Source organism: Zingiber officinale, chromosome 9A (assembly GCF_018446385.1).
Source record: "Zingiber officinale cultivar Zhangliang chromosome 9A, Zo_v1.1, whole genome shotgun sequence".
NCBI classification, from domain to species: Eukaryota; Viridiplantae; Streptophyta; class Magnoliopsida; order Zingiberales; family Zingiberaceae; genus Zingiber; species Zingiber officinale.
In genome coordinates, this window is record NC_056002.1 from 5,355,183 (window position 1) to 5,380,075 (window position 24,893).

At 39.1% G+C, this 24,893-nt stretch overlaps 2 protein-coding genes across 2 annotated transcripts; both read right to left on the reverse strand.

Annotated features, from left to right (window-relative positions):
* Positions 1-218: 218 nt before the first annotated feature.
* Positions 219-3,949, reverse strand: LOC122021406 (transcription factor MYB124-like). The gene is made up of 12 exons (XM_042579526.1): positions 3,637-3,949; positions 3,501-3,547; positions 3,342-3,398; positions 3,183-3,255; positions 2,834-2,889; positions 2,553-2,732; positions 2,336-2,469; positions 2,062-2,207; positions 1,813-1,955; positions 1,541-1,722; positions 1,329-1,471; positions 219-955 (listed from the first exon to the last, which is right to left on the reverse strand). Exons 1-12 carry the CDS (start codon positions 3,736-3,738, stop codon positions 845-847), a joined length of 1,374 nt encoding a protein of 457 aa, XP_042435460.1. The 5' UTR covers positions 3,739-3,949; the 3' UTR covers positions 219-844.
* A 16,902-nt stretch (positions 3,950-20,851) lies between these two features.
* On the reverse strand, positions 20,852-22,361 carry LOC122021716 (homeobox-leucine zipper protein HOX21-like). The gene is made up of 3 exons (XM_042579871.1): positions 22,090-22,361; positions 21,660-22,018; positions 20,852-21,461 (listed from the first exon to the last, which is right to left on the reverse strand). Exons 1-3 carry the CDS (start codon positions 22,223-22,225, stop codon positions 21,117-21,119), a joined length of 840 nt encoding a protein of 279 aa, XP_042435805.1. The 5' UTR covers positions 22,226-22,361; the 3' UTR covers positions 20,852-21,116.
* Between the last annotated feature and the right edge of the window lie 2,532 nt (positions 22,362-24,893).

Below are 24,893 nucleotides of genomic sequence, written 5' to 3' on the forward strand. Positions count from 1 at the left end.
TCCAACTCGGAGGGCTCCGTTCCTACACGTAACAATTCATCGTCGCACCATGACAACAAAATAATAAACACCAAAACAATGCTCATACTCACAATAAAAAAAACGCAAATCTATATATATCATCTGGTCTCAATTTAGAGACCTATAGTAAATCCATCACGAAAGTTCTATTTTTTGCATTTGGTATTGATATAATAGATACACGTTAAAGAAGAGAATTCAGATAACACAAAAATTTTCCATGTATTTGACAATATAGTTACACGCCTTACAAAGCACAAATAAAAAGTAGAGTTCATGATCGAACAGGATCATTTAGGACAGAGTTGTAGCAACTCCTATAATCAGAAACTGTTTCTGATTCTGTAACTCCAGTACCAAATCAAAACAAAGATAATAATACCTGACAGACCTTATGCCTTTAGGTAAATATGGCTTGTATACACAGATGACTTTATGATGAATAATATGTGCATGAATGACAAACCAAACAAATGATGATTAAAACTCAATATACTATAAACACAAAAAACAGGAAAGAAAAAGAATGACACAATATAACTGTTGAAGTTCATGCAAGTAGATATATGCAAACAAGGCAAGTGCAGTTTGGTCATGGAAAATCTGCAACACCACAGCAAGGTATGGACATAGTACGGACACGCCTAATATTTGAGCAGACTTAAAGCACCTCTGACAAAAAAAGGAATCGTCTGCAATTTTTTAACAATAGAATGGATGCATGAAACAGAAGAGAAACCATATAACCATCTAAGTATATGCCTAAATTCATGACTTAATAAATGTAATGCATAATGGAATACGAAACCCTTCTGAACTCAAACTATGATGGTTTGAAGGTATCAAGAAGAGCCCTTTTGCAGGATGGAATCTTTGAGTTGGTGTCGTTGTCTGGGGTTGGCAAATCAATCAAACTAAGAAGGAAATGCCTCTCCTGGATAATGCAAGAAAGTGAATTGTTAGTCACAAACTACAAGGAAATACTTATTCCATAGCTAATAGCAATAATATATTCAGAGAATCTCAAATTTTTCAGCTCTGAAATAAGTGTCAACTGTCTGATCTTAAGAATTTAATCGTAATGAAATATGCTATTTCATATCTTAAATAAAACTCATTTTGGCATAGGCACTAAAATATATAGGAAGTGGACCTGCACAATATTTACATCTTGGACCAATGATGTATGGAAAAGTTTGCAGAACTATAATTGTGAAAGTTAAGAAAGGAAACATCTTGTTAGCTTACACACATCGTAATTTGCATTTGGTATTTTGGTATCTCTATCACATAAGATCATAACTTACACTTGAAGTGAACACTGGACTTGGAATTTCATCAGCAAAGGAATGGAAAGACGGGATTGTCTGAAGCGGAGATGCAAATTCTGAGGTTGTAGCACCGTCTTCAGCTTCATCTTTTGGCATTCCAGAAAATGATAAATCTGAATCTGTAAGTGGAACAAGCAATCCATGAGAACACTTAGTGTTCAGATTGAATGAGTTATTTTAATGTCTACCTGGACAAGAATGCATGTTGGAGCATGCTGCATCAGCATTAGAAGGATCAATTTCATTATCTTTGTGCAGGGAACAATCTTCGAACTGAACACCACTTCTATTTTGTCCAGCATTGGCATTATGCATTGAACTAGTGCTGCACTCCGAACTTCCTTGAGAGTTCTCATGAGAACCAATTTGCCTGGCAAATGAACTAGCTGTCATATTTCATGTTTTATATCCATAGTTATGATCAAATGGTCCATAAACATGACTGTAACTCTTTGACTACCTCAATGGCTGCTGCTCTTCTTCTTCACTATTATTTAAGTCTTCTATCAAGTCCCTCAGTTCATCAAGCATAGAACTCATTCCGGAAATTCTTTTTCTTAGTAGCCCACTGTCTTCAGTTTGAATCAAGTACTCTTGAAGCTCCTAATGGTTCAAAGTTTCCAAAGATTCACAACACCAATGAAATAGAAGTTAGGTTAACATTTCAAGAAGATTGAATATAAACCATTTGCACTGACAAAATTAGCACCTTCCAAGCCTCATCAAGACTTTGGTTGGTATTTTCTGCATTAACCTTCTTGGAAAGGGAAGTCAGCAATTCAGCTTGTTGCAACAAGGCAGTTAGTTTTGGGTCATCTCTCCCGAGGAAAGTTGCTTGACTAACCTTATTGGAAGCTGCTTAGTCATTATGAAAAGGCGAGGGCTTAGGGGAGAAGCAGAAGGCATCAACAAATCTTTTCACAAAAAGAAGATAAACCAAATTGATAGTGGTTTACCATCATATGTATAGCCTCTCATATTACCTGATGACTGATTAACTGTGTCAAAGTTTTGAACTTCTAATAGAGGTGGCCTTTGCAGATGCTGAGCTGGACCATGTTCCCCAAGAGATCTCCTATGTGCTTCAATTGTCTCTTTGAGAGGAGAGATGTGATACCTATCTTGCAAATGAAATACTAATAAGAAAAATAAATAATTAAACTTTTTCTTGGTGGTTTAGTTCACAGTGAATCCATCTACCTCATCTGCTTATTTGATGTCGATGGTTCCCCTATTAGTATTGCTATAGATGGTTCTTCGACAAGAACCCTCTTATTGCTTGGGTCCAAAGATGGAACACTATTCTCCTTGGATGAAGCCTCAAATTTTGCCCTTTTCTTGCAGAGGGTGGAGAAGCGGTTCTTTACAGCGTTATCTGTTCTGTTGTAAAGCAAATACAAATCATATTTATACAACCTGTCCACCCATCACAGCGGATGGCTTATTAGTAAATACTAAATAAAGAAGTGTGGTTGAAATACCTTCCTGATACAACCTTTGCAATCTCTGTCCATCTGTTGCCAAACATCTTTTGTGCCTGCAGAATATCTTCGCTTGGAGTGTCATAAATATATAGAATTATACAAAGAAAAGATAGTGTTTAAGTTGAATAAAATTTTCTTAACAAACATGAATATTTTGTTTCTAAGTACACTCTCCGCTTTCGCTGGCATCAAACTATGGTTATCAATTTTCCATGCAGCAGAATGCAGAAAACATGAATAGCTAGAAATTGAATAGGGAGCTGTTAAACTCATGTTATCTGAACAGCACAAAGTTATCTCTTTGATTCAACATCCATAAAGGACCACCAGTGATTCAATTCCTTACCTCACATAAGAGCATGTCCTCTTCCGCTGACCACCCACCTTTTTTGCATTCCGAATTCAAATAGGTGTACCATCTGCAATTTCAAGCCCACAAAATAATTATGATACACATCTGAAATCTCAAATGGTTACTTTTTAGACAATTTACAGAGTTGTTCACCTTCTCCGGCACTGTCTGCTAGTCTTGTCCTTAAACAGAGCTGCGATACTTGTCCAACTGCAGCCAAAGCCAACCAAGGAATATTGCAGGTCAGTATAGAAACTGTTCTGTCAAACTCGAACAAGATCTAAAAGAGCAAAACCAGCATCGCAGACTAACTTATCGGTCCCGTGCAGAGCAATATGCTCCCGTAGTAAATCATCCTCCTACATGAAATCAAGATCCAAACCCTCAAAACCTCAATTTCACAACGGCGTCAGCGTATCAACGACCAAAAAAGATGGGAATTTGGGACCTGAGGGATCCAAGTCACGATATGCCGGTCCTTCTTCGAGGGGGCAGCCGGTGGAGGAGCTACGGGAATCGGGTTATTCTCCTTCCCCGATCCCTTCATCATCGGAACTGAGTCAATTGCGGGGCTCTAACTGGATCAAGAACGAACTGGAAGCGAGTCAGATCTAGCGGCACATGAGCAGCAACGAAGGTTTTTGAAGGCAAGATAAGCGCAGAGAGGATCGATTAGGGTTTGGAAGCCCGCGAGACTACGAAGTTTGAAAAGGAAATAAAAGGTCAAAAAACGTGAGATTATTAAGCGAGAGCAGTAAATGGTAAAGGGAGACGATGGTAAAGGAAGAAGACGATGAGATGCGGTCACTCATCGGTGCGTTTAAGAGACGTCATGCCATCCGTGAGAATAATGAATATAAACCGTTAATTTTTTAAAAATAAAATATTTATTTTATTTAAAATTTAAATCACTTCTTAATTACCCCTGCTAGTTAGTGAACTTCTTAAATAAAATAACATAAGAGTTTAAACTTAAATTGAGTCAATAAATTGACATTAAAAAATTATCCTTTAATAATTAATAATAATTTTAAAAAATTAATCATGGTAGGTATCCATGGGCCCCATTGGGTTTCATGTGGACCATAGAGTTGGGACAACACCACGTGAGAGTGACGAAGTGAGTGGCAAAAGATTTTTTTTTGTTTTTGTTTTTGAAAGAGAAAAGACATTAGAAAAATTTCAAATTAAAGTCCTTTTTTTAAACATAAAAAATAGACCTTTACATTTTTTTCCTATTTAGAAAAGCGAAGCAAAAGATTTTTAAAATGTCTATTATTTGAAGAATAAAATGGTGAAAATTGTCACAAGTGAGTTAGTTTTAATAGTTTAAAAAAAAGGGAAAAAAATATTAAAAGTAACAAATAATGAGTTATTTGCTCCATCCACCGCAACAATTAGTCATTAATTTGGTGGAGCCAAATTTTGATTTTTCAAAATTTAAACTAAGAGACATCCTCATCTTTGAATTTGTCCAACTATAGTGGACAAAAATGTCAATTTATTAGTTAGGGTTGGCAGAGCTATTTGAATCTGCACCTTCCAAGTCATAACCCATTTTAGTCCCAATTTTATTTTAAAAAGTCAATTTATTTTTAAAAAAATATTTATTTTTATTAAAATCCTATCTATTAATTTAACAGTTATTTAAAAAAATCAATATTTGAGATCATGTAAATGTTAGAAATTGATTTCCTATAAACCTCATGAATTCAACAATCGGTACGAACTCAAGAACAAAAGGAAAAGGCATCATCTTTATGTGCCATACTTTAAATCAGAAATCTCGTGAAGAAGAGAAGCAGGATTTTCGAAGGAATTAGATTGACAGAGCACAATCTCTTCAATAGCGTTATACCTAGGCCCGTCAAATTATTTATATCTTATTATTTTATTAAAAATCTTCCCTCTTTACTAACTAACTTTGGTGAACCCTAAAATGAATTTACATTACTGTCCTTTTTTCTATTCACATTAAAAATAATTCCAAGATTTATTAGTAATTCCACAAGCAAAACAATACTCAACTATGACGTATTATTATAAATTTTTCTCATCATTAATTTTCTCTGGTTGTTTTATATAAAAAAAATAAAGTTCTCTTTAGTCCTACATCTTAGAATTGATAACACTATGATCAAAGAAACTTCTATAAATATTTTAAGCCCACAATGTTAAAAAATATATTTTTCTTAGTTTCTTTTACCAAGATAAGTATAATATTAAATTAAAATAATTTTTTTCATAGGGAAGCTCATTATTATATTACATACGCAACGCGTGTGTACGATCACATTAGTATATAATTATATATTTAAAAATATATAAATTTAGATATTAAATGTTTAAAATTATGGCTAAAATAAATTTTAGTTAAGATTTATTTTCATTGATAATTTTAATTTTTGACTCATCAAATTACATTCGGTCAATAATTTTTAATTTTTTATAGAATAAAGTTAAATTTGATTGTTTTTATTTTTTAAGATAGTTAGATTTAATTGATAATTTTAATTTTAAAGTTAAATTTGGTTAATAATATTTTTATTAAAATTTGATTTATAATTTTAAATTTTTTACTAGTAAAAATTTAATTTAATACTAAAAATTAAGTTTGATTAATAAATTAAAAAAATACTTATTGGTTATACTTAATTGATATTTTTTTTATAAAAATACTTTGAAAAAGTTAAAAACATATTATATTTTTCTAAATTTTATTTTTCTTTCTTTCTTCCTCTATTATCATTTTTGATCCTCCGAGAGTTGAGGCGATAGATGCTAGGGACGTGGTGCTTCTGTTGACTGTTAATGGACTCTGAGTCAATGAGACCTGCAACCACAGCGACGTTAGTGCCGAGCCAAGAAGGGGTTCCCCGGCGATGACCCTCCGACGCTCAAGTCGGTCACCGATAATGTAGAAAAAATGAGAGAACGAAGCAGCAGAGTAACAGTAGCTACAGTAAAAATAATGCATACCTCCATCGAACCTTGGAGCCCTTCATATGTTATTCCCGGGTAGCTTCTGGAGTATACAAACTGATCGTCGAGGCTAGTGTTCGACACTATCTCCGTAAACGATATTGCTCCGCTACGGTGCTTAACGGATTGTTGCAATTCGTTCCCAAGATACAACGACGACGAACGTCTCGGAATCGTAGCACTCCGACTTCCGAGACCAGCGAACCTTCTAGTAGACTTCTTGGACTCTTGAATGCACAAGATGAGATGAATGCTTGAGGTAGAGAAGAGAGGATTGAGTGAATATTCCATCATCTGGAGGGTTCTATTTATACTGAAAGAAGAGGTTGAGTGTCCTTTGGGTGAGTGGATGTGTTCCTTGGGCTGGATCGATCTAGATCATCCATTCTGAAGGGTTGTAACCCTTCACCAAGCCCACTTCAATCTCATCCATCAGATCTAAGGAGTTGTGACCCTCAGATCCCGCCTATTGTCATCGGCCATCGGATCTGGATCCATTGATTCGATGCTTCAGATCAAGTCACATCTCAAGCCGTCAAATCGTTACTCTTTGAGATCTAACGCTCTAGATCGTATCACAAGCGATCCATCATACATATTTGATCAACGTTGATCAAGGTAGCCATCCATTCCCTAAGTCAACTGTCCAGTCATCTCCCTTTGCCCACGAGGATGTCGCATAGGTACTGCCACGTCAGGTACGAGCCTGACACGTCACCCGAGTGCCACGTAGGCACTGCAATGTCACCTGGAGCATAAATTTAAGCTCTTCAATGCTCCTCGCGACGATGCGTACGTGCAAAGTGCGCCTACAAAGCGCCCATTGCGCACGTGCGCACGTGGCGGGTGGCGGGCTCACAGGTGCGAGCACCTGCTCGCCCTGGGCTAAGGGAGCACCTGTCCTTTTATTTTTGTGTTAACTCCATTAACACATCTTCATTAATAAGTAGAGAATACATATCGAGAATTTCCGATGTGGGACTATTCTCCCATGCACTTTATTAATGAATAATAAATGTTATTTTGGGCCGACTTTAAACATTAATTTCTCATTCACCCTTAATCGGTTTTGAGCAAAATTAATAGTCTAAATCTATCTACGCGAATCGTAGATTTTAATTTTGAAGTCAATTACGACTTTCAACAATTGATGACTTCCTTCCTTAAAATCGTTTTTGGTCCATTTAAGGCCCCAATATCCAACAATCCCCCACATGAAATGGAAATTAATGCAATGCGTGTATGCATGCTGACACTTTACAAGAGTCCAATCGATAAGTCACTGCATCGGGAGAGGTAGCTTGTGGCTTTGAACCTTCCGTAGTGAAATGCTATCGAGTATATTAGGCTGCACAGTGAACGTGATGTCTTGAACCGCTCAGCTGTTGGTGTATACTTAGACAATAACACCCACACAGAGATCTATCTCACCTACTTTAGGTTCTCATGGTTGGTTCCGTTTCGGCCATGGATACCATCTTGGATTCATGAGTGTTTCATTAAAGCGGTCTGTCTTCACACTCACATAGGTGACACTTCTATCAAGAGTATCCTACCATACTCCACCTTATCAGGTATAGAAATCACTAAAAGCATAAGCTTAACCTCACTACATGAGGTAGGACAACACAAATTCATCCTAGGATTGGGATAGAGATAAACTATCTAATGTGCTGGACCACAACTTCTGTAACTTCGTTGTCCCATTGAACCAAGATCTTGGGATCTCCAGTCAACAATGTTGGGTTACCGCTATAGTCGTTTTTAGTTGTAGATTTTTTAATCTCATTCCTCTTGATGAGCAGTATACTTGATCTCGACTCAACCTCTTCGTTAGAGGATCTGTCAAATTATCTTTGGACTTAACATAGTCGATTGCAATCACTCCATTCGAGATCAACTGCCTAATGGTATTATGTCTACGACGTATATGTCGTGACTTCCCATTATACATATTACTCTGTGCCCTTCCAATCGCCGATTGACTATCACAGTGGATTAGTATGGCAGGCACAGGTTTCATCCAGCTCGGAATATCTTCCAAGAAATTCCGCAGCCATTCAGCTTCCTCAGCTGCTTTGTCTAGTGCTATAAACTTGGATTCCATAGTTGACCGAGCAATGCAAGTCTGCTTAGTGGATTTTCAAGATACTGCTCCCCCACCGATCGTGAATACATATCCACTAGTGGATTTGGAGTCTTTTGTATCTGATATCCAATTAGCATCACAATATCCTTCCAACACAGCGGGATATTTTCCATAATGTAATCCATAGTTCATAGTATATTTCAAATATCTGAGAACTCGCATCAATGCTTTCCAATGGGTGTCGTTTGGATTATTCGTAAAACGACTCAGTTTGTTGACCGTACAGGCAATATCTGGACGTGTGCAGTTTGTGAGATACATCAAACTGCCTATTATCCGAGAATATTCCAACTGTGATATGGTCTCACCATGGTTTTTCGCTAAGTGTTGACTTAGATCCATAAGTGTTTTCACTGTAGAGAGATCGTACGCATTGAATTTTTTCAATACAGATTCTACATAATGAGATTATGTTAAAACTATCCCTTCTGATGTCCTGAGAATTTTAATTCCCAATATAACATCTGCTTGACCCATATTTTTCATATCAAAATTTCTGGTCAACATTTTCTTTGTAGTCATGATTACATCATGATTATTGCCCATTATTAGCATGTCGTCTACGTATAGACAGACAATTATATAGCCTTCGGGTGTGTTTTTGACATAAATGTATTTGTCACATTCATTTATTCTGAATTCGTTTGACAGCATTACTTTGTCAAATTTTTCGTGCCATTGTTTAGGCGCTTGCTTAAGTCCGTACAACGACTTAACAAGTCGATACACCTTTTTCTCATTTCCAGGAGCCATGAACCCTTCGGGTTGCTCCATATAAATTTCTTCTTCCAACTCACCATTTAAGAACGCAGTCTTAACATCCATTTGATGTATTTCAAGGTCATACAGTGCTGCAATGGCTAGTAGCACTCGTATGGACGTAATCCTTGTCACCGGTGAGTATGTATCGAAGTAATTAAGGCCTTCCTCTTGCTTGTACCCCTTGGCTACAAGTCTGGCCTTATACTTGTCAATTGATCCATCAGCTTTATACTTACGTTTTAGTATCCACTTACAACCTAATGGTTTATAACCAGAAGGAAGGTCTACTAATTCCCAAGTATGATTATTCATGATAGACTCAATTTCACTATTGACAGCTTCTTTCCACATTGGAGCATCGGGTTTAGAGAGAGCTTCACTTAATGTTCTTGGTTCCATTTCTAACATGAAAGTCATGAAATCTGGCCCGAACGATTTCTCAACTCTAGCCCGTTACTACGACGTGACTCTTCACTTTGATCGTCAATAGTCCTTTTATAACAGCTAAGTTCGGTAACGTCATTTTTGTTTGAACTTCCGTTGTTATCACTTTCAACGTTTCCCTTTTTATTTGGGAATACGTTTTCAAAGAATATCGCATTCCGAATTCTATGGTTGTTCCCACATGTATATCAGGAATGTCTGATTTGTGAACTAGGAAACGATATGCACTATTATTATGGGCATATCCGACAAATACCGCATCGAACGTTTTAGGTCCGATCTTTACTTGCTTTGGTTTAGGTACTTCGACCTTTGCCAAGCACCCCCACACTTTCAGGTATTTGTACGATGACTCGCGGCCTTTCCATAGTTCACATGGAGTTTTATCATTTTTCTTATGAGGGATTCTGTTGAGAATGTGATTTGCCGATAATATTGTTTCCCCCCACAAGTTTTGAGGTAAGCCTGAATTTATCAACAAGGCATTCATCATTTCTTTTAGTGTCCGATTTTTACGTTCGGCAACACCGCTTGATTGAGGTGAGTAAGGCGCCGTTGTTTGATGGATAATGCCAGATTCTGTACAAAATTCATCAAATGGTGCACCATATTCTCCACCTCTATCGCTTCGAATTATTTTAATTCGTTTGTCAAGTTGGTTTTCAACTTCTGTTTTATAGGTTCTGAACGCCTTTAGGGCTTCGTCTTTACTTCTTAAAAGAAAGACATAACAGAACTTTGTGCAGTCATCGATAAAAGTAATAAAATATTTTTTACCTCCTCTAGTTTGCACAAATTTCAAGTCACATAGATCACTATGTATCAACTCTAGAGGAGTTGTTGTCCTTTCCACCGAATGAAAAGGTAGTTTCATCATTTTCGCTTCCACGCACACTTCACATTTGTGTGTTCCGTCAACATTGACGTTTGGTAATAAATTTAATTTGACGAGACGTTTGAGAGTATTATAATGCACATGTCCGAGTCGATCATGCCATAAATTAAAACACTCAACAACATAGCTGGAAGCATTTATTTTATTACCATCAAAATTTCGGAGTACAGGCATTACAACCATTTTGAATATACCCTTTTCTAGGTACCCCTTTCCTACGAAGACACCATTCTTCGTAAGTACAAAGTTGTCTGACTGGAACACTAGCCTAAATCCGGCCTTGACCAATGTCGCTCCAGAAACTAGGTTCTTACTGATGTAGGGAACATGGAGTACATCAATGAGTGTTAGCTCCTTTCCGGACGTCATCTTCAGAACAACCTTTCCGAGTCCAACAATTGACGACATCGTGGAATTACCCATATAGAGCTTCCTGCCATTTATTGGAGTATACTTGGAGAACATCGCCTTATCGGAACAGATATGACGAGTTGCTCCAGTATCAATGAACCACTACTTCGGGTTGGTATCCACCAAGTTGGCTTCAAATACAACCGCAGTGAGATCCAAGTCCTCAAGAGAGGTTGCGACATGATTCGCAGCATCCTTTGGCCCCTTGGTTGGCTTCTTTGGGCGTCTGAAGTCCTTGGACAGGTGTCCTGCCTTTCCACAGTTGTAGCACGAGCCTTTGAACTTCTTTGCTTGAGCCTTCTTTTTGAACTGCTTCGGCTTTTTAGCGTTCGGCTCGACTAGGTTGGACATTTCGTCTATAGTCCGCTTGGTTCCTCTGGAGTCGGATAACTTTCGATTATCCTCCTCTATTCGTAGCCTCAGGATCAGGTCTTGCAGCCCTATCTCCTTTTGCTTGTGCTTTAGGTAATTCTTGAAATCCTTCCATGACGGAGGGAGCTTCTCAATTACCGCATCAACTGCGAATGTCTCGTTCGGCTTCATGCCTTCGGCGTCTAGATCATGCAGTATTAATTGCATATCTTGGACTTGAGATGAGACGCTTTTTGAGTCCACCATCTTGAAATCCAGAAACCGATCGACGATGAATTTCTTCAATCCAACATTTTCGGTCTTGTATTTCTTCTCAAGGGATTCCCACAAAGATTTCACCGTCTCCAGAGAACAATATACGTTATATAACGTGTTGTCCAAGGCGTTGAGTATATAATTACGGCACAGAAAATCTCCGTGAGACCACGCATCACTAGCAGCCTTACTACCTTCCGTAGCGGCTGGCGTGTCTTCGTGCAAAAACCGTACAAGGTTTAGCGTTGTTAGATAAAACAACATCTTCTGCAGCTATCTTTTGAAGTCGGTTCCGGTGAATTTCTCCGGTTTTTCTCCGTGCGGAATGGTTGTCGGAATGGCGGTCGGAACGGCCGTCGGAATGTCGTTGGTAGGCATATCAGTTTGCACGAAATATCGTTTACGACTGTTATTCCCGGGTAGCTTCTAGAGTATGCAAACTGATCGTCAAAGCTAGTGTTCGACACTATCTTCGTAAACGATATTGCTCCGCTACGGTGCTTAACGGATTGTTGCAATTCGTTCCCAAGATACAACGACGACGAACGTCTCGGAATCGTAGCACTCCGACTTCCGAGACCAGCGAAGCGCCCATTGCGCACGTGGCGGGTGGCGGGCTCACAGGTGCGAGCACCTGCTCGCCCTGGGCTAAGGGAGCACCTGTCCTTTTATTTTTGTGTTAACTCCATTAACACATCTTCATTAATAAGTAGAGAATACACATCGAGAATTTCCGATGTGGGACTATTCTCCCATACACTTTATTAATGAATAATAAATGTTATTTTGGGCCGACTTTAAACATTAATTTCTCATTCACCCTTAATCGATTTTGAGCAAATTAATAATCTAAATCTATCTACGCGAATCGTAGATTTCAATTTTGAAGTCAATTACGACTTTCAAATATTGATGGCTTCCTTCCTCAAAATCGTTTTTGGTCCATTTAAGGCCCCAATATCCAACATCATATAAGGCTCCGGGGAAGCGCGTGCATGCTTCTTGGGGCATACACGTTTCTCAAAACTCCCCCTAAAAAGACATGTCAGGAAAGCGTCTCTGACACCATACCTCAATGACCCGGGCATATCTCTGATATTACAGTGAAAGCTTCCGTCATACAATCCTCTGTCTGACCATGTCGTCTGTTGGTGACACAGTTTCCTATGAGGATATCGGCTGATCCTCTTTTTGTCTGTTATTGGGTCGAGCGGGATGGCCGCTCTGCCAGACCTCAGTCGTTCGGGTGGGCTAGCCTTTGAGTCGAGCGAAGTGGCCGCTCGGCCAACATTCCACTGTCCGGGCTATATCTGCAAGTGACCACCGGCTCTGAGGCTCAATGCGAGTTCGAGCGGGCTTTTGCTGGTCCGGAGGTTCAATGCGAATCCGAGCGGGCTGGCCGCTCGACGTATATCTTGATATGAGCGTCGGAAGCTCGGTATGCGGCCGAGCTGTGGTAATCATCTGGTTGCTATCTGCTCGGCTGTCGTTCACAACGACGGGGCAAGTGGATCACCCGCTCGGCCAGTCGATACGGGGGCGTTGACTGCGTAGACTTTGGCCTCCACCGCGGCGACGACCCTCTGAGGGGTGGGTCCTTATTACCGGATCAATTTTTATATCATTATTATTGTGTCCTTGCAACAAGTTATCATGCACATTTTTTTAATAATTTACTGTCGATGTTTACTAGCTAAATATATTTTAAATTTACCGTCAATATTTACTAGCTAAATATTTTTGACTAAATAAATTTAATTTATAATTTATCGAAATTAAAATTGATAAAAAGACAGCTTAGTTAACGAAGGTCATGAAAATATACGATTCTAAGGTAAAGTCTAGTGTATACAATACTTATATTTACTACTCGAACATATTACATCTATGTCACACAATAATAATTGTTACCGTTGCGTCAATATTTTCTTGGATCAAAGTTAAAATTAATTGATAATTTTTTAAAAAATAGTAATTAAAATTTATATTAATAATATTATAATAATTTATTACTCTCAAATTAATTAATATAAAATATTTTTAATTTTTTAAATTTTACTAATAAAAAAATAAAGTTCCACATAAGATAAAGTTATATTATTATACCTAGGAAGTCATGGTTAAGACTGCCCTGACTTTTAATAGATGTAGAATGGAGAGATCTATCAAAATAGTTAATCCGGAGATCAAATCCTATATATGATAGACTTGTATTCATTCAGCCATAGATAATAACAGTACGGATTATCTATTATAATAATAATAATAATAATAATCCTATATAAGCATAAGTTATGATTCTATATGACATATACCAGGATAAAATCAAACAGAAAATACTACAAAAAGTGTGATCTGGTTCTGGTTGGCCACCAAACGATCTCGGGCCATTACAAGCACCGAAAGCCAGCGCTTTCTCCTTCTTTACACTTTGTGGTTGCCAAAGTTAATTTGTGCATAACTTGCAGGGAAAACGACAGGCATGGAGTTGTCCCACCGAGAAAGAAAGAAAGAAAAATGATCTGGCTGGAATCATAAGTATCTGAGATAGAGAACGAACGAGTGATCACAACTCAGGCACTAACATGACCCACAAGAAGATATTTATTATTATTATTATTATTATTATTCTTTTTATTTGGTGCATGGGATTCCTACATTTGAACGAACGAACGAACGAACGAACGAATGAATGGAAGGTGAGTGAAAGGTTCCTTTCTCTGATTATATATACTTGTGCCACTACTTTTGGCTGCTGCAGTGCAGTTCCCTTGCAGTCATTCTCAGTTGCAGTGCTTCTGCATGAGCTAGCAGCTAGCCATGATGCCAGTTGGAGGAATCCTATGCTTTTGTTCTCCATTGCTAGCTCTGGCTTCCTCATCCAGAACGCTGCAGCTTTTTTACTTAGCTCCATCCTAATCTGATCCTCCTGAAAATCCCTCTTTTTGCTTTTACTTTTGACCAAAAGCTACGAAGAGGTCAGTAACGAGGAAGGGAAAACATCGTTAAGTGACTTGATTCCCAGTTGCATTCATTCTTCGCTTCTGCTCTTGAACCCTTTTACTCTCACTCATAATTCAAAGGCTGTAAATGCAATTCTACTTCACCTTTTCTATATATAATGGGGGTCCGATAATGCCAGAAAATCAATGATCAAAGGACGTGTCAGTCAACAATTAAGGGAAAGTAGTAGTTCAGCTTTCTCATTTCACCCTCTATATAATTTTCGATCGGTCACAGACAGGTCGGATCCCAGGACTGAGCCCGCGCCGGGATTTTAACTAATTTCTAACTGGATATCTACTGCCAGTTTATTCAAGCTCAGTCTCTACATATGACCCTAACACATATGTCGGACAATCCCCGATGGGCTCTGCCCCAGTTCGGTCATGCAGGCTTAGTACTCGGTCATAGTTTCAAATGATTTTCGACCGATTCCGCACAACTCATTCTCTTCATCTCGATCAGGCATAGACCCTTGATAGCCCCTAGCCAGCTGCATACGAGTCAGGGCATCAAGGCTTAGTCCTTGCATCGCATTTGAGCAATCAGCTGAAGTTGTCTATGGATGAACCTTGGCAGGACAAATAATACTAAGCGACAACAATGTCAGAGAATCGTAATCTTCTGTCAGCGAATAACTACCATGAGTCAAGGAATATTCTAATGTTCTGCCATACACTAAGAGTGGAACCTTCCTACCAATGGGACTCTATCGGACATCTTCTCTCACCCGACACGTCCTAACAACTGACATTCTCTGGCAGTGTGTAGGCTCAAAATGCAAGCAGAATTATATAAAAAGGAAGGTCCTCTTCATTGACTAGGTATGCATACATCCACACGTATCTTCAGTAGTTCCTTTTTCTTCCTTCCTTCGTACACTGCTTCTCCGGAAAAATGACCTGACTTAAGTATTGGAGGGCTTACGCCAGGGACTTCTTCCATGGTTTTTAGTTTTTAACGCTCCTTGTGCTTGTCTGTGTGTGTGCACGACCCAAGTACCACCAGTTCCATTATCACAGGTCTCTGGTTCCACATGGGGGTTCAAGTTTCCGACACACACATATAAAGTGTGACAAAGTTGTTGCTCCGTCAACGCTGATGTCATCTTTATCGATCTTCGTTCCACTCAACTTCCGGACAGGATTAATATATAATGGATTATAATTTAAATTTTTTTATGGTTAAAAGTAAATTGTATGATATTTGTCAATGATCCGACCCGTTTAGCTAAATGGGTCGATTCATTTATAAATGAATTACGTGTGAGTCATAAATTTTGATTCTTGACTAACTTATTGAGTTCGAATTTGCTAGCTGTGTTTGTGAGTGAACAATTATATTTGTTGGCTATATTAGAGACATAAGGTTAGACTAAATCAGAAAATATACCTAATATATAATAGATCAGTTATTCATTTTTCTTTCTTTTTAAATTTTCTCCCGTGCTCACAAAAGTCGATTAGATTAAAAAAATAAAAAGAAACAAAATAACATTTCCTTACCAAAAAAAGAAAAAATAAATAAAGTACTAGTATACAATTACAACTTGAAAAACACAAACACTTGCAATCTTGTGACATGCTGCATTGCACTATACCTCATGGGTCGACGGCAGTCTGCACATGCCTAGCAGTACTTCTTTTTTTTTTTTCTTTTTAACACCTCTATTCATCCTTTTTCATAGTTCACTAACATAATACTCATTAAAAAAAATTTATAAAATTGTGACTCGATTCTTATATATTTAAAAAAACTAAGAAAGTATGCTTTCATTATACCATTGCCCGGGAGCATGCATGTACTTAATTGAACTAGGTCTAATGTATAACTTGATACGACGAAGGAGATAGAGCTCTCTAAGGAATTGTCAAAGTCAAAAAAAAAAAAAAAAAAAAAAAAAAAAAAAAAAAAAATTGATTGAGGTGACGATCAAAGTCAAAGAGGGGTCCATACTAAAGGTCGGCATGGGCGTATGACTCAACTGAATATTTCAATCGATCAAATCTTTGGTCCGATTGAATTCCCAAGTCTGCCCGGCTCAACGGAATCTCGAATTAAGTCCTCAGAAGGGCCGTTGATCGGACCTTTTGCTTGATCGGATCTAGATTTCACTTGACTTAACAGAATCTCGAGCAGAGTCCTTAGAAGGGCCGCCAATCAAACGTTTTGCTCAATCGGATTCCGAATCTGTCCGATTCCATGGAATCTCGAGCCAAGTCCTTAGAAGGATCGTCGATCGGACCTTTTAACTGATTGAATCCAGAGTCCACCTAGGTCGATAGAATTCCAAACCGAATTCTCAAAAGGGCTGAATCCTCAAAAGAGATGAGTTCTCTTGAGGATGATCAACACCGTTTAGCTGATCTGATCCTATTCAAGAACAAGGTTCAAATGGATGTTAAAGGGGACTCAGCCGACCTATTATCATAGTGCATTAATGACCTATTAGCGCAACATTCTTTTTTTGCGTCTTATATAACTGTTGTCAGAAAATCCGGAAAAGATTCCCCATACAAGTTGTACACAGGAAGCTAGACTCTGCTAGCGGGTCTATTATAGAAAAGATGTAAGGATCCCATAATGGTTGGTTCTATTTTGGTAATACATCAAGATTCGTGCAAAGAGGAAAAGTAAGACTATATAATAGAGTCTCCACCTACCTACATAGGTACATGGGGTTTTATTAGCAGGATTCATTCTTCTTCATTACTATTCTTCATCTTCTCGTCCACCGTTTACCTGACTTGAGCGTCGGAGTGCCTATATCAGGTTGGTTCTATTTTTCCAGCTTCTTTCTTCTTCTTTTCAGCTTCCGAAGTTATGATTACTTGGGTGATTGTGGCCAACCAAAATAGGGCTCACTCGGACCCAATTCCGATCTTTTCATCGAGCAGGCTTCCGTCGTAGCTTCTCGTCCTTCGAACGTCACGCACATTCTTCTTGTCCATCGGAATACTCTTCCATAGCTCTTTCGTTCTTCGGACGCACCGAGCCCGTCTGCTCCCTTCCTTTACCGTGCTTCTCGCTAGCTGCGTCTTCTGCTTGACTTCCCGCGCTCCTAAGCTCCTGCACACTTAGACACAGGGATCAAAACCAGACAGGACCTAACCTAACTTGGTTGATCACATCAAAACAACTATGGGGTCTAACAATGCGCACATCCACATGTATCTTTAGCAATTCCTTGTTCTTGCTTTGTATCACTGCTTCCTCAGGAAAAGGACCTAGCTTAAGTGTTGGAGGGTTTGCGCCAGGAACCCCTTCCTTAGTTTTTTGTCTCTAACGCTTCGTGTGCTTGTCTTGGTGTGTGCAGGACCCAAGTACCACCAGTTCGTTATCACAGGCCTCTGATTCCACATGGGGGTCCAAGTTTCCGACGCACACATATAAGGTGTGTGTCAAAGTTGTCGCTCCGTCAACGCCGACGCCACCTTCATCGGTCTTCGTTCGACTCATCTTCCGAACAAGATTAATATATAATGGATTATAATTTACATTTTTATATGGCTAAAAATAATTTGTATATGATATTTCTCAATGATCCGACCCGTTTAGCTAAATGGGTCGATTCATTTATAAATGAATTGCGTGTGAGTCATAAATTTTGATTTTTGACTAACTTACTGAGTTCGAATTTGTTAGCGTGTTTGTGAGTAAACACTTTTGGCTATATTAGAGACATAAGTTAGACTAAATCCGAAAATATACCTAATATATAATAGATCAGCTATTCATTTTTCTTTCTCTTTAAATTTCCTCCCGTGCTCACAAAAGTCGATTAGATTAAAAAAATAAAAAGAAACAAAATAACATTTCCTTACCAAAAAAAGGAAAAAAATAAAATAAAGTACTAGTATACAATTACAACTTGAAAAACACAAGCACTTGCAATCCTGTGACATGCTGCATTGCACTATACCTAGCAGACTGCACATGCCTAGCAGTACTTTTTTTTTTTTTCTTTTTAACACCTTAGGTCGATTAATCCTTTTTCATAGTTCACTAACATAATACTCATTAAAAAAAATTTATAAAATTGAAACTCGATTGTTAGATATTTAGAAAAAATAAGAAAGTATTCTTTGATTATACCATTGCCTGGGAGCAAGCATGTACTTAATTGAACTAGGTCTAATGTGTAACCTGATAACTAAGGAGGTAGAGCTCTCAAGGAAGGGGTTAAAGTAAAAAAAAAAAAAAACTAGTTGAAGTGACGGTCAAAATCAAGGAGGGATCCACACTAAAGGTCGGCATGGATGTATGACTCAACCGAATATTTCAGTCTATCAAATCTCTGGTCTGATTGAATTCCCAAGTTTGTCCGACTCAACGAAATCTCGAACTAAGTCCTTAGAAGGGCCGCTAATCGGACCTTTTGCTTGATCGGATCTAGATTCCACTTGACTCAACAGAATCCCGAGCAGAGTCTGTAGAAGGGCTGTCAATCAAACCTTTTGCTCAATCGGATTCTGAATCTACCCAGTTCAATGGAATCCTTAGCCAAGTCCTTAGAAGGGTCGTCGATCAAATCTTTTAACTGATTGAATCCAGAGTCCACCTAGCTCAATAGAATTCTGAACCGAATTCTCAGAAGGGCCGAGTCCTCAAAAGAGCTGAGTTCTCTTGGGGGCTAAGTCCTCAAGATGATCAACATTGTTTAGTTGATCCGACCCCATTCAAGAACAAGATCCAAATGGACGTTAAAGGGGACTCAGCCGACCTGTTATCATAGTGCATTAATGACCTATTAGTTCAACATTCCTTTTTTGCGTCTTGTATAATTGTTGTCAGAAAATTATGGGAATATTCCCTATACAAGTTGTACACGGGAAGCTTCTACCCTGCCAACAAGTCTACTATAGAAAAGATGTCAGAATGTCATAATAGTCGGTTCTATTTTGATAATGCATCTAGATTCGTGCAAAGAAGAAAAGTAAGACTATATAATAGAGTCTCCACCTACTGACACAGGTACACGAGATTTTATTAGCAGAATTCATTCTTCTTCGTTACTATTCTTCATCATCTCGTCCACCGTTTATCTGACTTGAGCGTTGGAGTGTTTGTGTCGAAACCCTTTCCTAGTCCGGTGACTGGCGTTTTTTTTCCTCTAGTTTTTCTCTCTGATACACAGGTTCGATAGTTGTGCTAGGTCCTTGTTTCTTAGAGTCTCTTCATGGTCAAATATCGATGTCACGTAGCCAATACGCCATCTCCCTGATTCCAGACATGATCATAACCTAATTAAATAGATTATAGAAAACACTTCCTCAACAATAAACTACCCAGCCCTCCTAGTTGGCAGCACATGCTACTAGATAATTTAGTCTCTATAACACAACATACTTACCAAATCATCCCCAACATTGAAAATCCTTCTTTTTACAAAAGCATCTATATGCCTAAAAAACTTAATCACAAGTGAATTGTAACTAACTCATCTAATCCTATAAAAATTAAAATTCTTCCATTAGTACTTAATTATAGCTTGCTTCATGAGCCAACACAAGAACACCAAACCGTCCTTGTGTCCCCCTTCTTGGCCATGCAAAGACTTGGTCCTTGTGCTCCCACATGAACCGCCACAGCACTCTTCACCAAGCCTTGCATCCATTGGATCACTCTCAAGACACTTCGCTATCAACACCAGTCCTTTAATTGCAAGCTCATCATTTCAGGCCTTATCTTGTGTATGATCTGTCAACTTCTTGCGTTCGGACTCATTTGTTTGGACTGTATAGGGACCTCCAATTGTTCTAAATTTTTAAGCGCCAAGAGAAGATGAACCTACGTTGAAGTAAATTAATTATGAACATGGTTGAGTAACTTAAGGTGAATTCGATCGCCGCATTGAATGAAAATAAGCAGAAAGAACTAGGAAAATGATGGTTGAGTGATTACCAAGTATAGAGGGGATGCATGAGTGGACTGAATGATGTGTGAGCCACCCAATTCTGACTCTTGGAGGGGTGCAAGGAATTGTGTTCCCTTGAGCTGTATCTTTGACTCTGTTCCTCCTTGAACTTTTGCAAGCTTCGCAATTAATTGTCTGGTACTCCTTGCAATTGAACCGTTTGCAGAACAGAAACTCTGAAGCTACAAGTAATTACAATTTCTACAAAAGTGTTCCTGTGGAAGTTAATGTCTACTCTCGTCCTTGATGTTCGTCTTCTCCTAGTAATCACTCAGGTAAGGAGAAAAGTCTAGAGACGGGATGAAAATCCAATCGACTGTAAATTTTCAGCAATGGTTTCTCATGGAGTCACATGATCTGACACTGGCACTTGTTTCTACATGTCTAAGAAATCGAGTACTGTCGGGAGATGCTTTTTTACTCTCCCAGAAACACCTTTTCTGTGCCTAGTTTTCATGAATTCAACTGTTCAATGATCAAGTTTCTGCAGTATATTCCCACGTATAAGCACAGATTTAAAGTCGACCATCTTTTTAGATCTCAAGAATGGAAAGATCTACAAGCATCAAAGATGTTTTTTTTTATTTATTTCCTTACGAAGTCCCTCTCTCACAAGAAGTGACATTTTCCTACCTACATCAATGGCTTAAAACTCCGAAGATAAGTTTGCAAAACAATGTAATAAATATAACCAGTGTCAATGCAGCAGTAATTTTCACAATTCACCATGAATGGAGACTAATGGAAGCTGTGGTGGTCTGGCCATGGCCAGAATACAGATTGATCTCCCATGTTGCAGAGCAAGTTGCCGAAGCAGGTTTCTGGGGCATCGTTCTCAACCTTCGGGCTCTGTAACTCTGGCTTGCAGGAGTGGTGCAGGAACTGGTCTATCTCAGGTTGATTGAGTGATTGCAAGGAAGGCAAAATTGGGTGAGGAGGCAGTCGGTTTTCGACGACCGGTTTTCTCGAGATGTCCAAGTTGATCTCTGAGCTGTTCTCACTTCTATTGCTGCAAGAACCTTCAGTTTCCTTGTTGAGATTGATGGTGAGGTCGGGTGTTTCTCTGCCTCTGAGTGCCAAAATCTGCACAATCAACTCTTCTTTTGAGTAAAAAGTGTTTTTTTTTTCAAAAAAAAAAGAAGGATTTTTCAGATCATGATTAGCCTAATCATCATGGGAAGTTCCACCAATCCACAAGAAGGAATCTTCCTCAAAAGACTCAAACTAAAACATATATATGCATGAGAAAATTAGAAGTGGGAAAGCAATTAAAAGTTGTACCTCAGCTTGAAGCTTCTTGTTTTGAACAAGAAGGGAGTCATTTTCTGCCCTGATAGCTTCAAACTGCCTCTTGAGCACATCATAGTCCTTTTCCAATTGCTTGGTCTTCCACCTCGCCCTCCGGTTCTGGAACCAAATGGCTACCTGCCTGGGCCGCAGGCCGAGTGCCTTGGCCAGCTGCACCTTCCTCTCAGGCTCAAGCTTGTTCCCCAACTCAAAGTTCCTCTCCAATGTCCTCACTTGCTCTATGTTCAGCCTCTTCTTCTTCTCCCCCACCGCCGACCCGTCGTCCGACAACTCATCCTCATTCAGCATCTCATCATAGGACATACACCTCTTCCCCAGCAACGGACTCATCCCTGTAATCATCAGAGACAACAAATTCAAGCCTCTTGAAAATTATCAAATTGTGGTCACAAATTACAAGCACCTTGAAGATTGGGTGAAAGGAAGGAATTGGAAGGGGGGACGAGGTGACTGTCTTCCTCATAGGGAGTCTGCATTTGGAACAAGAAGTTTGAGGGGAAGGAGGAGGAGGAGGAGGAGGCCATTCCATTGCAGGCCATCTGCTCCTACACAAGAGAGGAAGATGAGTCACCAAACCGGAGACATGGTTTGAGACTGAAACAAAAGAAGGATGATGATGTGCTTCAGTTATAAGCTGCAAGGGGACTTCAATTAAACTTGAGAGCATGTAAAACTAGTAATTGTTCATTTCAGCATGGTGTTTCCTTTCAAATGATTGATTCAGCTTTTCTTAATAATAATCATTAATTACTACGAATTGAAATAACCTTTTATCGCACAAGACCTTGTGTTTTCCTGAGGCTATTTATAGCTGAAAACTACTACTCATTGTTAATTAGTCTACAAAATCTACGGTCTAATCACGTCCTGATTAAACATCACATCAAGAAGGATGGACATTTCTAGTTTAATAAATAAATAAATAATAAACACAATTAGTGGAAGAAGAAAAGAAAAACTTTTTCCCAGGGAAATAAAAATAATGCAAGATGAGTGCCTCTGCTTGCCTGGTTCTTTCCTTGCAATGAGATGCTGACAGATGGATGCATTATTTTTATTGACAGAAATGAAGCAGTATATTTATATATGCTGTGGGTTGATAAGTCATAAGTGGGCATGTTGCAGCAGAACATGCAAAGAGAAACGACTATTAAGATTCTGCTTGCGTTTGTTAACCCTGGCTCGAATTTAAAACTCAACAAGGTGAAAAAGTAATTGAAAATTGGTATGAACAGAATGGAAAACTCGCAGATTTTTTTTTTTATCAAAATCATACACGAATAAGATAAGGATTGGAAGGTGGCACGGAAGAAGAGGAAGAAAAGGCAGGAATCCAGGGATGGGTCCTGAATTAAAAGTGGGCAGTGGTTTTGCTACCTAATACACATGCAGCAGATTTCAATACCACACTCACACCCTGGAGGCCATGTAACAACCAAACTCCAAGAGAGATGGATGCTATTTTTATACTGTTTCTTTTGTGGCTCTTTTGGTGCCAAATTGCCTTTGCTTTGCCGCCTTGCACTGTCTCGGTTCATCTTTTTGTTTTTAAAAAATCCCTCCGTGACAGGCGCTGCGAGTTCTCGCAACTCCATGTTTCGACATTTCTAAGGAGACTGTAAATTTTTCTAATTCTACTTGAAAGAAATGTGAGCAGAGCATTGTGATTAGCATTATGTTAACAGTGATTACCTTAATTATTGAATCTATCTTATATGACCGATAAAGTGAGACCTTCTAAGTTGGGTTTGATGTCAAAAAAGTCGATTAATGTGACGGTCCAAGTTAAGGAGTCAACCCTCTAAACTAGCACGGTCGCATATCTTGGTCGATTAATTGGGCAGGCTGGTTGGATCACTGGTCCGATCGGATCCCAAGTCCTCTAGAGTTAGTGAAACATTAGGTCATATCAGTGCTATGCCGAAATGAGTCAAGTGTCACCACCGAGTACTCTGATTGATCGGACCAAAGGTGCGATCGGACATGCTAGACACCTCACTACGGACTCTATATTCAAACGTAGTGGATGAATGCAAGATGAACCGTCGACATTAGAATCCCCGACATAATGTCTGATCGGACATCTTGTTCGAACGGACATCTTGTCCGAGCGGATGCTGAATCTCCAACATAAACCTAGATGAAATTAGAGTCGGTCGGACCTATATGGCTCATCACCCCACTTTGCAGAGGTACGGTTCTTAGCATACAGTCGGTTAACTCCAACGTCGATTGAACCTACGGGGATCAATTCCCCACTTCGCAGAGGCAGGGCTCCCAGTTTACAGTCAGTCAACCCCAAAGTTGGTCGAACTTATGAGCCTCAGCTCCCCACTTCACAGAGACAGGGCTCCAAGTCTACAGTCTGTCTACCCCATGGTCGGTCAGACATACGGAGTCTAGCTCTCAACTTCTCCAATACAAGGTTCTCAACATATATCCGGTTGGCCATAGAGTCGGTCAGACTCCTTCTAGAAGAAAATATTATCAGAAAATCACAACAACATGTGAAAGAATAACAACTACTTAACAGAAAATATTCTACCATTCTGATATATACATGCAACGAAACCTTCTTCCGACCATGGGAAGGCTACCGTACATCCTCTACCACCCAACATCCTCTGACACCGTACATTCTCTGTCGCCTCATTAATGCGGAGGATATGAGAGGTGGTATAACAAGGGGGTCCTCTTTAATGGTCAGGTACGTTTTGACACGCAGAAACATCCATGCATACGCGCACATATGGATGGGCACATTGTTCTACTATTCAGCTGTTCATCTTCTTCTCTATTTCGTTCGGCTACTGTTCTGACTTAAGCATCGGAGTGTCTACGCCAGGGACCCCCTCCCTGGCCCGGTAACTAACGCTTTCTCCTCCCAGTTCCTGTTTTTCCTGTGTTGATTAGTCCACGTCATCAAGGTCGTCGTCTTCTCGTGGTCAACATTAGAGCCACTTAGTCAACACACCATCTTCCTCTCTTTCAGACATGATCAAATTTAACGTCCTCTATAGAAATTTCGTTTGAACCTGAAATGTGGAGATGGAAGAGGCTAAACGACTCACCACTGTTACTTTGTCACAAGAAGACTTAGAGCTGCTAATAGCTACCCAAGCGCTGAAATTGGTACATCAACAACAAGTAGCAGTCGGATGTCCTTTGCAAAACAACCTAGCTATGTTAATGACAGACCCTCACACT